We start from the raw sequence: 15,553 nt of genomic DNA on the forward strand, positions 1-15,553 counted from the left end.
CTGATGTGCATGACCTGCCTGGGATGGGGGTTCTGTGACCCTGGACCACGTGGGGCACGGTGAATGAAGACGAGGGCCTGGGGCTTCATGAGGTAGAAGACAGGAGCCCGGAAGTGACCTGAGCAGACTGGCAGCTTGGCTGAAGGGAGGGAGAGAGGGAGCCCTGGGGGAGATGGCCAGATAAAGAGGAAGAAGATTGTTTCATACAAAGCTGTGTTTCCTCTTGGTCCTCCCAAGAAATGAAACCAATCAAACGTGTATCTAGGAAGAGATTTTTTTTTTTTTCAGTACAGGGCCTGGCACATGCTTGGCAAACATTTCTACCGGTGAGCTACATCCACACCTCTTTTTATTTTTTTAAATTTTGATACAGGATCTGGCTAACTTGCCCAAACTGGCCTCGAACTTGCAATCCTTCTGCCTCAGCCTCCCGACTAGCTGGGATCACAGGTGTGCGCCCCTGTACCTGGCAGTCTCTGTCTAGAACACTTGTTTGCTCGATTTTCTCTGGCTTTGCCTTGTCTCTTCTTTCTCAGCTCCATGAGCAGATTGAAGCTCCATTCTCACTTCCTCTTCCCTGCCAGTCATCATCACCCCGTTATCCACAGCTCACAATTGGAACTGATTATGGAAATAAATATATAAGTAATTAGTTCTACACTTTTTTTTTTTGAGACATCTCGCTATGTACTTCAGGCTGGCCTTGAACTCACAGCGATCCTCCTGCCTCAGCCTCCTGAATGCTGGGATTACAGGCATGCACCACCATGTCCAGCTAATTCTGTAGTTTTTTTGTTACTGTTTCAGACTCTAAAGTCCATGAGTGCAGGAACTTCATTTGTCTTGTGTAACACTGCACCCTCTGTGCTCAGAATGGCACCTATTGGGCTGGGGATGTAGCTCAGTGGCACCGCGCCTGCCTGGCAAGTGCAAGGTCCTGAGTTTGATCCCCCGTACTAAAGAAAAAAAAAAAAAAAAAAAAGAATGGCAGCTGTTCACATAGTAGGAACGAAAACCCAGACACACACCTGGCTCGATCAGGGAGCAGTCAACTGTATAGTGCAGCCTCTGTCCAAGTCACTGTGTCTAATTAGAATACTGTTTTGTAGTGTTCAGGAACTACACATCATTGTGGTTACTATTGTTAGTCACATGATGTGAATGTGATAGTTTTTAAATTTAGAAGGCAGTACAAGTTTGGCTTGGCATTCATCTGTGCTTTTTTTTTTTTTGTACTGGGGATCCAACTCGGGTCCTTGCGCTTGCACAGCAGGTGGCGAAACCACTGAGCTAAATCCCTGGCTTGGCTTGGCTTGGCATTCATTAAAATATTTATGCTGCTTTGGGGATTCCAACTTATCTTTGAGACCTGGGCAAAATGTTGGAGTCTCAGCCTTTCCACCCAAGCCAAGGAAGTCAGCTCTGCCCGACCACTCCTCCCCAAATCCTACCTATAGTAGGAGAGCCCCAACACCGGGAGGCTCCTTTTTGTCTGGAGAACTGGTCTTGGCTGGCTCCATCCAATCTTATTTTTTTGAGACAGGCTCTCACTATGTGGTGCAGGCTGGCCTTGAACTCACTATGTAGCCCAGGCTGGCCTCAAACTGCAGTGATCCTCCTGCCTCAGCCTCCCGAGTACTGGGATTACAGGCCTGTGCCACAATGAGCAGCTTCCATCCAATCTTGTCTTCATTTGTTTATGGGACCATACACTGTGTGCCACACCTGGGGATGTGCAGAGAACTAAGATGGGACTTGCCAACAGGTATCTGCTACCCTTATTTATTGATTGATATTTGTTAAGCTTTAAAAAATAAAAATGGAACGAAAGATAAGGCCTTATCTCAAAAGAGATCCCAGGCCCAGGGGAGACAGAATTATAACAGTATAACTATCTGGGGGTGGGGGTGTGAGAGGCAAGTGAAGCAGTGCGTGGGAACGGACATCCTTTGGGAGGGGAGAGGCAAATCCACTTACCAGAGGAGCTGTTGCTTTTGAATTTCAGATCAACAACAGCAGTTTTTAAAATTAGAATAAGTACAGGGGCTGGGGATTTAGCTCAGTGGTTCCGGTGCCTGCCTCACAAAGGCAAGGACCCGAATTCAATCCCCAGCACCAAAAAAAAAAAGAGTAAGTATATCCCATGCACTATTTGGGACATACTCATGCTAAGAACATTGTTGTTTACCTGAAATTCAGATTTACTTGGGGTTCTGATATTTTTATTCGCTAAATCTGGCAGCTCAGCCCTGAGGCGGCTTGGAGGACAGTGGAAGATGCACATCTCAGGCCCAGAGAGCAGAACATGCAGAGTGATACCTTGGGAAAGACGGAGCTGAGGTGTAATTAGCTCCCATGCTGCTTTGAGCTAGGCAGGATGTGGCAGAGGGGTCCAGTTCCACCTGTAATAATTTTGTGCCTGTTAAGTACCAGAAATTTGTTGGCTATGATGCACGTGCTTGCAGACCCAGCACTTCTGAGGCTGAGATAGAGGAATCATGAGTGATAGGGCCAGCGTGGAGTGCATAGTGAGTTCGAAGCCAGACAATTTCCTAGCAAGACCCACTCTCAGGGAAAAAAAACATCAGAAGTGAGAGGATTTAGATATAACCTGTCTATGGAAGCTCCCTGCCCCTGGCCATGGTAGTGCACATCTGTAACCCCAGCAGGTGGATCACAAGTTTGAGCCCAGCCTCCTGGGCAATTTAGCGAGACTCCCCGTCTCAAAGTAAAAAAGGGAGGTGGGAGACTGGGGATGTAGCTCAGTTTGAAAGCCCTCAGTTCAACCCCCAGTACCTCAAAAACAAAATGAAAAGGAAAAAATGATACTTATCCATAAAAGGATGACAAGTCCACACAGAATCAGGAAGGAGATGCCAGGCAGGCAGGGTTGCCTGCGCGCAGAAGGAGGGATGTGGGGGCAGTACGAGGTGCTGGAGAGCAGACACCACGAGGCTGTTTTCCAGACTCCACCACAGGGTCATTGCACATGCTGTTCCCTCTGCCTGGTCACAGTGGCTCTCCAGGCTCTTCTTGACCATGTCAGTTTTTCAGATTCTCATTATTATTATTATTTTTTTGGTACCGGGGATTGAACTCGGGTCCTTGTGCTTGCACTGCAGGCAGCGAAACCACTGAGCTAAATTCCCGGCCCCAGATTCCCATTATTTGTGACAACTGGGGCAGCTTTGAGGCATACTGGCCGAGCATTTTGTAGGATGCCCTTCAATTTGGATTAATCCAGTATTTTTCTCAGGACTGGACTGGGGCTGTAAGGACAGAAGACCTCATGATTTATCACTGTTGCTAAGCAGGATCCCCGGCTGAGGAAGTGCTTGTCAGTTTCTCCACTGTAAAGTTACTGTGTTCTCCTGCCCCCTTCCAATCTGGGAGGAATTCATCCCAGTCCTTAAGGAGAAAAGAGTTAGGTTCCGCCTCTGTGAGAAGGCAGTAGCTACAGAAATTGCTTGGAAGTCTTCTGCATGAGAGATTTGACACTTCTCCCCATTTGTTTGTTTTCCTTTTGCAGGGCTAAGGATTGACTCCAAGCCCTCACACTTAGACACGTTTCACCACTAACCTGCATCCCCATCCCTTTTTATTTTTATATTTATTTTGAGATAGAATCTTGCTACATTACCCAGGCTGGCCTCGCACTTTCAATCCTCCTGCCTCAGCCTGCAGAGTAGCTGGAATTGCAGGCACGTGCTTTGGGGCCCAGCCTCTTCTCCCCATTTATTTATTTATTAAACCATTTCTATCAGTCAGTATGGGCTCATGGATATTTATTTTATACTTTAGGTTACAATCCAGTAATACTTTTGCTCCTTAAGTTGTGCTAGGCTTGGTCACTGGGAGTGCTTTTAGCTTTTTTTCGTTGGCGTCTGTATTCCTTTTGACATACTGCCATCGATTTTTTGTTTTTGTTTTTATTTAGTAATTCCTTATTTCCTAGTGCTACAAAGATGAGCCTGCAGCATCTATATTTCTAGTCCAAGTCCTAGAACCAGCCATTTCTCCAGACAGTCTTGGCTCCTTCTGTTCAAGAATGGTATTGGAAACCAAGATCTGGACTTGGCAGGGTAGAGCACATCTATAACCTTAGCTACAAAGGAGGCTGAGGCAAGACAATCACAAGTTCAAGGCCAGCCTGGGCAACTTAGCGAGACCCTGTCTCAAAATTAAAAAGGCTCAGGATATAGCTCAGTGGTAGAGTGACCTTGGATTCAATAACCAATACAGGGGCTGGGGATTTAGCTTAGTGGTTCCAGCGCCTGCCTCACAAGCGCAAGGTCCTAAGTTTGATCCCTGGTACCAAAAAAAAACCAAAAAAAACAACAATACAGAAAAAAAAAAAAGCTCAAAGGAGAATCCAAAGAACAGTTTATAAACCATGAATACTGGAATGGATATGTAAATAGAGGCAAAACTCCCCCCCACACACACTCAGGAAGAGGGTTGTACGTTCCCAGGACAGTATTGATTTCCATGTCTATGGACAAAAATAATTTTCCATTGGTATCAGTTATCTACAGTTTACAGAGATGTAAAAGTATTTCCAAAGAACCCAAGTGGGAAGAGTGCTGTAGACAGCACATAGTTTTACTGAAGTACAGAATTGCCCTACAGGGAGATGTAGGGGCTGGACACTCTGCCCAGACCCATCTGTTGAAGCCCTGCCCCCCAGTGTGACCTGTTTAGAGGTAGGGCCCTGGGAAGTGACCAGGTTTACGCCAGGTCCTGAGGGTGAGGTTCCCACCGTGAGATTAATGTCCTTCTGAGAGGAGGAAGGGGCGGGAGGGCTCCCTTCCACCTCCTCTCCACCAAGTGAGGATGCAGCCAGATGTCAGGAAGGACACCTCCAGAAGAAGGACACCTGGGGTGGGGGGACCTGGTCTGGTGGGCTCTTGACCTTGGACTTCCCAGCCTCCAGAACCAAGAAAAATAAATGTCAAGTTTTGAAGACACTAATGTATGATGTTTTGTGATGGCAGCTTGAGTTGACTAAGACAAAAAACAATTGTGAAATGTTTAGGATAGAGCCTGGCACCAGTAAGCAGTCAGTCACTTGGCATTTGGCAAGGATTTGTAGTTTCCAGTATGGAAAGGTATTACGGACAGTAGTCAGTAATCTGTCAGACAGAGATGTGTGTGTGTGTGTTGAGGGGTAACGGAAATGGAACCCAGGGCCTTTGCACTAAGCTGCATTCCCTACACCTTTTAATTTTTTATTTTGAGACAGGGTCTCACTAAGTTGCCCAGGCTGGGCTTGAACTTGCAATCCTCCTGCCTCGGCTTCCCAAAGTGCTGGAATTCATAGTCGTGTGCTGTCACAGTGGGTTACCAAATGTCCTTTTAAGCTTAGTTTAGTATTTGTTTGGGGGTAGTGAATGGCCTAAAGTCCCATGGCCTCCTCTTTTTTTTTTTTTTCCCCTTTTCTCATTTATTCTCTTCCCTTTTTTCCTTTCCCCAACTCTCCCACTCATAGCCTCCTCTTATTGCTTGCACTATTCATTTGTCGATTCAACAAATACTTACTGGGACTGGTGTGCTATTCACGGTGCTGGGGACATACAACTACAAATTAAGGGCATGGCTTAGATTTGTGCCTATACTGCTCAGCGGCCTACCCTTCCAGATGCTAGACCTTCAAGGCAGTAAGTCTTATCATGTTGTAAATTGTAAATAACTGATAGCAGAGCAAATTCTTGGCCTGTAGATATGCAAATTAACTGTCTCACTCCAGTTGGAAATTTGTACATTTGTTTCAACAGTTCTTTACTCCACATACATTTGTCCTTTGATTTCTCTTGTGGATAGATTTTTTTGAGGGGGGGGTTGTTGAGACAGCATCTCACTGTGTATTTCAGGCTGGCCTTGAACGCACTATGTGGCCCATGCTGGCCTCCAATTCCACCCCCCCCAACACACACACACACACACACACACACACACACACACACCCCTCCTGCTTCAGCCTCCTAAACGCTGAGATTACAGGCGTGCACCACCCCGCCCGGCTATTTTGTGGACAGCTTATAGCATTTACTTGGCTCCTACATTTAATTAAAGAGTCAAATAGGTCAGGGAATGTAGTCAATGACGCCCCTGAGCACCTGGCTTGTAAGTGCAAGGTCCTGAGTTCGATCCCCAGTACCACACACACACAAAGTTAAAAAATTTAACACGTGTTTAGTTAGTAGTGTAAGAGAATCACGATGTGCCTTTTGGGGAAAGACATCCTTTCACAAAATAAGCAAGTTTCTGATAAGTTTATGGTATCGTGTGTTACAGAGGAAATGAAACAGTACGGAGGGGAGCTAGGCGTGTCTTTTTTGGGGGGTCGGTTCGAGATAGGGTCTGGCTCTGTGGTCCAGGCTGGTCTCCAACAGCCAGTGAGCCTCTTGCCTCAGCCTCCTGAGTGCTGAGGTTACAGGGGTGCGCTGCCACGCCTAGGAAGAACGATTCTTTAGCTGAAATTCAGATTTACCTGAGCATCGTATATTTTATCTGTCAACTTCCGAAGGAAGAGGGGAACCCAAGCTTTGCGAGGTTAATATGATGGGCCTTGACCTTGCCACGAGTCTTGGAGATCAAGACCAGCCACGCGGAGTTAAATCTGGCTCCCGGAGGCTAGGGTCCGGGGCTGGCGGTGGGCGTGCCCGCCTGGCCCCGCCCCCGATCACGTGCCGGCCCGCGCCTGCAGTGTCGGCAGCCCCGGAGCGCAGCGGGCAGCGGCCTTCGGGACCTGAGACCGCTGGACGCGGTGCGGGCTGGGCGGATGGCTACGACCTCCGTGGCTGCGGGGACCGGGGCCGCGGCGGGGTCCGAGTCGGCGGAGGGTCCCCCTGGGCCGGCCGCGGCGCTGGAGCTGTGGCTCAGTGAGTAGCCCGGGCTGCACGCGAGGCGAGGCCGGCCTTCCCGACGCCGGGCCTTTCTGGGGCCGCCGACCCTGAGGGTCCCGGGAGAAGCCTGGGCTTCGCTGGGCCTGCGGAGCCCAGCCTGGGCGCCTGCCCTGGCCCGCGCGGCGCACGGCCGTGCCCAGCAGCGGGTTGCTGACGACCAGCCTGCTCCTTTGTGCCGAGCACGGTGCCGAGAGCGTGTCAGCCCGTGCTACCGAGGGTGGCTTCCGTCTCGGAGACGGGCGTGTGGAGTTCCAGGAGACCGAGTGGTTGCAGATGCGCAGCCTCGGAGTGTTTTGGGCAGAGCTCTCCATCTGGCTGCTCCCCTGGACGTCACATTAAGCCTTTGTGTGTGCTTGCTCTAGTCAGACTTGGGGCGTCCTCCCCTCTGGGGTTCACAGTGGGGGGCTCTTATTGCCCCCATTTATAGGTGAAGAATGGAGACTCAAAGGGGTAAAGAGTGCTCCCCGTGTATTGGGCTGCGCCGGGTGCTCGGGGTCTTTGCTCACAAAGGCATTTTTTTATTGGGTCCTGGTCGACCTCTGCGGCACCTTGTTGGCAGGAAGTGGGGGAGGGGCGTTTGTTAAGCTCGTTGTAGAAGTTGGTTTGTTTACCCGGGGGGGGGGTTCACAGTGGACCTAGTGTTAAGGGGACAGTGGAGGTGATCACATTCCAGGTAGAGAAAACTGCAAGGGCAAAACCAGACAAGAGCCTATGAGGGGAGTCTGCCGGATTGCAGAGCCTAAGCAAAGGATCTGGAAAGGTGGCTGCGTTGCGCGCTCATTTGTCAGTTGGATGAAGATCATCGCGGGGCTATATTGGAGGGACGGGTATTGGGAAGTGAACCCAGGACTTTTTGCCTCCAGCTTCATCCCCAGCCCTTTATTTTCTTTTTTTTTTTTTTCCTTTTTTTTTTTTGGTACCGGGGATTGAACTCGGGTTCTTGCGCTTGCACAGCAGGCAGCGAAACCACTGAGCTAAATACCTTGCCCCTTTTTTTCTTTATTTTGAACCAGGGTCTTGCTAAGTTGCCCAGGCTGAGCTTGAAATTACTGGTGGGTGCTATCATGCCCGGTTTCATCAAGAATTTTGCATGCTGCAAAAGGAAGCTTATATTTTTTCCGGTGCAGGGGAACAGTTGTGGAGTTTCCCAGGAGCATCTGTGATCAAGTAAAAGGCATCACCTGCAGCCCTGGGTGCTGAATTCTTAAGAGACAGGAGACTTCATACAGGGGGAGTAGATAACAGGCTCTTTTGTGGGGCTGAGGATTTAGCTCAGCCTGCAAGGTCCCGAGTTCTATCTGCTGCCTGCCTCGCAAGTGCAAGGTCTGGAGTTCAATCCCCAGTACCACCACCAAAAAAAAAAAAGGCTCTTGATAGTGCTTAGGGGCTGCAGTAGGACCAAGGTAGTGGGGAGGGAAAGTAGAAATGATTAGCAAGGTCGCCAGCAACCTTGATAATTTGTAGTGGAGACGAGACAAGGAGGTTAAGGCTCAGGAGGTGGCAGCACAAACTGAGTTTGAAGTGCTTTCGACGCAGGTGCAGAGGTGATGGATGCACAGGCAGGTGGTGGGTTCCAGGCCCGGAAAGAGCTGGAGGTGTGGCGTGGGGGTCTTAGTTTATTGGCAGTGAGCTCGCCTGGGGGCGCCAAGCATGTGAAGAGGAGGGCTTTGGAGACAGAACTTGGGGACCCCAACCATTTAAGAGGCAGATGGGAAGAGCGCCCTTAAGTGGAGCAGAAACAGGCAGGAGGAAGATTGGGGAGGGTGTGCCAAAGGAAGGATGGAGTTGGTAGTTTTGTTGCATAAAAATGGAGTGGAATATAGAAGGAGGCATCTTGAATCTGGTAACTAAAAGGTTAATGAGAGATCTGAGTTTTTTGGTGGAGACAGGTAATCTGAGGGGCTGTTTAGGAGGCTGTGGAGCTCAGAAGGCTTAGATGGGAGCTGGGGGTGTAGGTTGGGTAGGATGACAAGTAGCAGCAGACCCAGCAGGGAACAGAAGAAGCAGTGCCTGGAACCCCGGGCTGGCAAGAAGAGGGTTCTCAGCTCCAGGTTTGGGGGGAAGTGTCCCCAAGTTCCTGGATGTCCTGTTTTTCAGGGAGACCTGGAACCTCATTTTTGTGTCAGATTTCTTAGGGTTTTTAAAAGTTGGCAACGACTTGAAAATGTAATTTGTCTGGTGGAAGTCAGGCGGAATAAATCTATCAGGAAGATTTTGGCAGGCGAATGGGGTTTTTTTAAAAAATGTGCTGGGCCGGGGATTTAGCTCAGTGGTTTCGCTGCCTGTTGTGCAAGCGCAAGGACCCGAGTTCGATCCCCGGTACCAAAAAAAAAAATACGATGCTTACATGTGAAAGGAAGGAGATGGGGTAGGAGCTGGGTTTAGGATTAAAGGAGACCCTCCCCTCCTCACTTCTAGGTCTGTGTTCTGTCCCCAGCAGAGAGACTGGAGGTCCAGCTGGCCTGGCGAGCAGAGCTAGAGCAGGAAAGGGTGACCCCTCACAGGGAGGAAGGCACTTTTGTGCCCTTGCCTGGGGAAGGAGATAAAGACGATTGCGCGCGAAAACCAGTTTGCCATTGCCTGAGTGTCCGCTGAGGGAAGTGGGCACGTTCGTGAATAGCTGGTAAGAAAAGCAGAAGGAGGCTCATGTGGACCCCAGGTGGGTTTCTCAGCCTCCGCACCACTGGCACTGGGGCTGATGATTGTGGCTTGTGGGGGACCTGATGCACATCAAACCTGCCCTGCCTGGTCCTCAGGGTCAGAATGTCTCTAGTGGAGGCCCTGATGTCCTTAGGGAGGGGAGGGAGCCCAGGAGCACCTCTACTCACCCCCTTCCAAGCTCCTCCGAGGACTGTGGTGGGTTGTCTGGACTACGGAAATGCGTATTGCAGTGGAGTGTGGTGGCCACACTTGTAATCCGAGCCCTCTGGGAGGCCTTGGAGGGAGAATTACCAATTCAAGCCCAATTTGGGCAATTTGGCCACTTGGGGAGTCCCTGTCTCAGAATAAAAGTAAGGGCTGGGGATTAGCTCAGCTTCAAAGCCTTGGGTTCATTTCCTAGTACCACCTCCAGAAATGTGTATTGAAATCCTTGCGGCTGTGTGTTGCTCTGTTTTTCTTCTGGGCGTTAAGAACAGAGTGAGGTACGGCTTAAACCAGGTTTGTGGAGCATGGGGAGGTACAAGGGAGCGGAGAAGGGATCCTGTGTGGCCAGGACAGGAGTGAAGGGAGCTGCACTGTGAGTTTAGACTGGGTGAAGGACGTCACTCTGAGTGCAGTCATTGATAGTTCTTGCCTCAGCAAGCAAGGCAGTGTGTTTTGATTAGGGCTTTTTTTTTTTTATATATAGGGGATTCAACCCAGGGCCTTTGTACTGCAGCATCCCCAGCCCTTTTTATTTTTAAAATTTTGAGGCAATGTCTCTTGGTAAGTTGCCCAGGCAGGGGCTCAAACTTGTGATCCTCCTGTCTCAGCCTCCCAGAAGCAGCTGTACTTTTAGGTTGAGAATGGTAGTGAATACTTACCCCTTAGGGTTCTTGAGATCAAAGGTAGTAACATTTGTATCCTGTCTTCCCTCCAGCCTCCTTTATTCTTCCCAGCCCCACTTTGAGCCTCCCTCCGGCTTTGGGGAGGTCTGGGTTTATACTCAGCGTCTCTTGAGGGCTGAGCTCCCTTGTCTGTTGGAGTTCGGTGTAGGCCTGGCTGTAGGGGCATCGGGTCCCCTGGGAAGGACTTGGCCTACAGTGTACACTGCTGAGCGATTGAGTTACGTTCCCCGGATGATGGCTTCCCTTCCAGCACACGCTGTGCTAGTGCCAGAGCCCTGACCCCACCGTGGGTTGGCAACTGGCTTGAGATGATTTGGCTTCTGAATCAGTCACTCTTGGCTGAGCCATTTCATTCACAGCCGGCAGGCTCAGCTGTTTTCTTAATACCTCTGACCCTGCAGCAGGCTCAAAAGGAAGCGCTGCTTTTATTAAGCAAATATAGGGCAGTGGTGTTTCTCTTGGCACCCGTCTCCCACCAAATGGTGGCTCAGTACTTGGAGCAGGGATGGCAGTTCTCTGTGCTTGGAGGGGCTCCCAGAATCATGAGAAGAAGGAACCTCGAAGCTTCTCCCTGGCGCTGCTTTTCTGGACCCTGGCTACTTAGGGTTCTGAGTGGCGTCCGACCCAGGCAGTTTCTAGGACCTGGTCAGACCCAGCTGCTGGCCTCTGGGGCCTGTGAAATAGCCGGGCAGGCTGGGATTATGTGTTCGGAAGGAGACCCAGTTATTTCAGCACTGAAATGGTCTGTCTCTGAGCGGTGGCAGCCTGTCTGATCACCACATAGCAAAAGAGGAAGCGCTGGTTCATTCAGGCACCGTTGGAGTGCTGGGCACTGGACGCTGAGCGAAACAGATCTTGATAGCATTTGTAACTTCCCCGGAAAAAAGTCAAACTCATTCTGAGGAGAAGCCCTGCCCTGGCTTTGTCAAGGAGCTGAAGACTTAAAACTTAGTGACCTCCAGGCAGACAGACACAGGATTGAATTTTTATTTCTACTGTGGCCGGCCAGGTTTCATCTGTAAAGTGGTGAGATGATAGTATCCACCGCGGTCCTCCTGTCCTCAGAGAGCTGGTGCTGGGCCCACATGGCAGCTAGAGAAAGAAATAAAAGTACAGAAAGAAATAAAAATAGAAAAATGGCAGCTGTTACGAATAATCTTTTGGGCCATGACAAACCTTGAGTGAATCCTCCTCATAACAAGACGCAGCAAACAAAAAAGGAACTGTCCTATACTTCATAGGTCTTTTTGCTGCTTGGCCATGGCCAGGGCTTTGCTTGGCAGTGTATTTTTCCCCTGGACAGCGGCGGAGGAGGGAGAAGGCTGGGTTCTGGGAGCTTGGCCCCTGCTTGCTGTTTGCTCTGCCTTGTAGGTCCAGGCAGGCGCACGTGGAGGTCAGAATTCCTTTGTGCTGTCAGCCTTGACCTTGTGAACAGAAACTGAAGCTTGAGTGGTATAGAATTACTTTCAGGTGATTGAGACGCACAATCTGAGAATCACTGCTCTAAATATTTTATTTGGATATCTACAGGCATTTCTGACTTACAGTGCTTCAACTTAGAATTTCAGCATTAGGGTTGGTTGGCATGTACCATTATTGTAGATCCCCTCGTCATGAGTTGAGCACCTGTATTTTGCACCTATGGCTAAAGCCTCGTGTTAAGCACGGTAGAGAATATATGGCTTCTGCCTTCAGGGGTTTTATTCCCTTTAGATACAATAAAGCAGATGTACATATTTTTACAGAAAAAGGCAGGGACTCTATTGAAATAATAATACTGTGAGCTGCTGTGCGGAACACTTGCGACACTGCCTACTTTAAATCACAGGACAGGCCCATGAGGAAGGTATTTTCCTTCCTTTAGAGTTGAGGCTGAGCCTCAGAGAGTCTGAGGTCAGCGTGGCTGATGAGGGGTAGCGGTGGAGACTCCCATCTCGTAGAAAGGGAGGGGAAGAAACAGCAGCCTTCTTCTGTTTTGTGGGGTGGGAGAGAAGAAGATCAAGGCCATCTTTGTGAAAGTGTGGTAGTCCAGGGCCAGGGATGTAGCTCAGTGGTTCCTCCGCCTGCCTTGCAAGCAGAAGGACCCGAGTTTGATCCCCAGTACCAAAAAAAAAAAAGTGGTGGTCCACTTGGCACCTGAACAGTGAGCAGTATTTCTTTTTGGGTTTTTTTGGTGCCGGGGATGAGACTCGGGACCTTGCACTTGCGAGGCAGGGACCAGAACCACTGAGCTACATCCCAGCCCCGAGTGAGTAGGATTTTGAGAGAGGGAACACAGGGAGAGAGCTCTGGGAGTTGCCCCCTTCCTCACGGTGACTGCATTAGAATGGAGCCTGACCACGTCCTCTGACTCTGCTCTTGGGACTTGGGACTTCCACGTGACATGCATGTGAACAGTTCCACTCTAGACTGAGGATGGGGGCCTGAGAAATCAGAAGGGAGAAGTTGGGGCTGGAGCAGTGCGGGGGAGGCTTTAGGGAAGCTATGGAAAGTCAGCTGAGTCTTCTGAGGGGAGTGGAGTGGCTGTTTGGCAAGAGGGAGCCACTGTCAGAAATACCGCCCTGGGAATTAACCTCTTAGCTCCAGATCCTGAGAGAGCTGCTCTGCCAGGACCAGCTGGTATTTCCTTAGGGAGGCTGAGAGGCCAGGACTGGCGGGACAGCGGGGAGTTGGGGAATTGTAGGAAAGGCATCTTCCTCTGCTAGGTTATTGTCCTTCTGTCACGGAGCTAAGGAACCTGCAGATCACCTCCCAGATGCTGGCCCTGGCTAACCACTCTCTGGGCAGCGTGGGCCATCCTGGCACTGAACCTGAAGGAGGCACTTGTGGCCAGTCTCTGCCCTGAAAATAGAGCCATCTTCAGGGCAATTGTTAATCTCCTCATTCAGTGAATACAGTAATACCTCCCAACATCTTTGTTTGCAAACAATTTGGTTCATGAACAGAAGTGTTTGGCACAATTTTGTTTCCTTTGGCAAACTCCACATTGAGCGACAAACACAGCCATGGTCACCTTCCCCCAAATTGTAAAACAATTAAGTTTGTAAACTGAGGCAGCTCGATATTCAGTGCATGTGCTATGTGCCGGACATGGTGGTTGACACAGAATAGGCATGGTGCCTGTCCTTTGGCCTTGGCTAGCTGCCCGCTGACCTGATCCAGAGGCATGGTGTCACAACCTTCAGCTCAAGAATGTAAGTTTTCAGGGCCGGGGATTTAGCTCAGTGGTTTTGCCGCCTGCTGCGCAAGCGCAAGGACCCAAGTTCGATCCCTAGTACCAAAAAGAAAAGAATGTAAGATTTCTATCTTTCTTTCTTCCTCTCTTCCCCTCTTCTTCTGAGACAGGGTCTCACTAGGTAACCCAGGGTGGCCTTAACACATTCACAATGGAGCCATAATTCCTACGCCTATCACAAACCACTGATGGCCCACCCATGACTGTGCCAGTAGGCAGTTTTTTTTTAATTTCAGTAGTAAAAAAGATGGGTAAAAGTGGTTAGATCCATTTGTATCACAAGTGGTATAAGCTGCACTCACCACAGAGGTTCCGGTGGCAGGAACAGGTTAAGCTTGCAATCCTCTGCCTCAGCTCTTGAGCGCTGGGACCACAGATGGGAGCCATCATACCTGGCTTGTAGCTTTCTGTTCATCATGCTTTCTTTAACTTTATTATTTCTTTTGTTGACAGACAAAGCCACAGACCCAAGTGTGGCAGAACAGGATTGGTTAGCTGTCCAGAATTTCTGTGAGCAGCTGAACACTGATCCTAGTGGGTAAGGCAGCTTCACTCACACTTGGCTCTGAGGGCACAGAGGCTGAACATGGGCCTTTATCTCCTGGGACAGTTAGGATTTGTGTGTGTGTTCCTTATTTTTTCCCCTCCACAATCAATCTTTCTTTCTTTCTTTCTTTCTTCCTTCCTTCCTTCCTTCCTTCCTTTCTTTCTTTCTTCCTTTCTTTCTTTCTGTTCTATTTTTTGAGACAGGGTTATGTCAGGCTGGCCTTGAACTCACTATATAGTCCAGGTTGGCCTCGAACTCTTGGTGATCCTCCTGCCTCAGCCTCCCGAGTGCTGGGATCACAGGCGTGCGCCACCATGCCCAGCTAGGATCCGGTTTTTATTGAATTCTGTTCCCACAGCCCCTGGGTAGAAACCGACCACTCAGATCATTCATGCAGGTGTTTAACCTGTGTGGTGCAGAGTATTGAGCCGCCCCAATGTGAGCCCAAAGCTCGCATGTCTCCCTCCAGTTTGCTGAGCAGTTAGCACAGACAGGTGGGCCCTCTGTTCAGACCTGGGTGGCCAGAGTGATGGAGCCCGGTGGAAGAGGCCCTTGTATGCTGCAGGGACAGCAGGCGGGTGGGAGTCAGCCCAGCAGAATCCCTCACCAGGCTGCGTGCACTGCGCTCCAGCTCTGGTCTGGGCTTCGGCTCCGGGAAGGCAGGTGACTTTGCCTGGGACTTAGCCAGGGTGGTTAGTTCACCCAGCGTCCTGCTCTTTCTGGTTTCCCGTAGCCCAGCACATGCGCCCTGGCTGCTGGCCCACAAGATCCAGTCTCCACAAGAGAAGGAAGCTCTCTATGCCTTGACGGTGAGTCCAGCGTGCTCCTCTGCCGAGTGTGCCGGTGTGAGAAGGAGCTCAGAGGGGCCCTGCCTGTGCTCCAGGCCTTTTCCCTGGGCCCTGAGGGGTCAACTTTACAGGCCCGGGACAGCGGCCAGACCGGAGCCTGGGCCAGGCCTCCCCTTGCAGATGTTTCCCGAGAGCCGCACTGAGCCTGTGGTGGGAGACGGCGGGGCAGGCTTACTTCCATCTACTCCTCTCAGGCTAGGGCTGGCAAGGGCCAGGCCCACAGCGTCTCCTGTGGACCCTGCAGTACTGAGGCTGCTGCGAGAGAGGACCTGCTTGGCGGCAGAGGCCTGAGTTTGGGCCCAGTGTCCTTAGAAATTTTGTTTTTTCAGGAGAACACAGAAATCCAGATGCTTTGTATGAATTCTCTGCATATGTAAATGTTGATTGGAACACTTATGGAATGAAGTGTGGCCCAATTTTAGAGTTGAAAATAAAGCCAATTACAATCTTAAACAAAAAGCTGTTAACTC

The 15,553-nt window shown here is 50.1% G+C and overlaps 1 protein-coding gene across 2 annotated transcripts in view; it reads left to right on the top strand.

The window, feature by feature from the left end:
* The first annotated feature begins 6,703 nt into the window (after positions 1 to 6,703).
* Gga2 (golgi associated, gamma adaptin ear containing, ARF binding protein 2) overlaps positions 6,704 to 15,553 on the top strand; it is a 30,459-nt gene continuing 21,609 nt past the window's right edge. Inside the window, exons 1-3 of one of the 2 annotated variants that reach the window (XM_004855943.4) lie at positions 6,704 to 6,881; positions 14,142 to 14,226; positions 14,969 to 15,044. In XM_004855943.4, the coding sequence (XP_004856000.1) occupies positions 6,782 to 6,881; positions 14,142 to 14,226; positions 14,969 to 15,044 (261 nt within the window). In that variant the 5' untranslated portion in view covers positions 6,704 to 6,781. The remainder of the gene's footprint in view (positions 6,882 to 14,141; positions 14,227 to 14,968; positions 15,045 to 15,553) is intronic. The other variant, XM_087208871.1, reaches the window with a different exon arrangement.

Source organism: Heterocephalus glaber, unplaced genomic scaffold, assembly GCF_053883595.1.
Source record: "Heterocephalus glaber isolate CG9 unplaced genomic scaffold, H.glaber_assembly_v1.0 deba00000943, whole genome shotgun sequence".
Taxonomy (NCBI): domain Eukaryota; kingdom Metazoa; phylum Chordata; class Mammalia; order Rodentia; family Bathyergidae; genus Heterocephalus; species Heterocephalus glaber.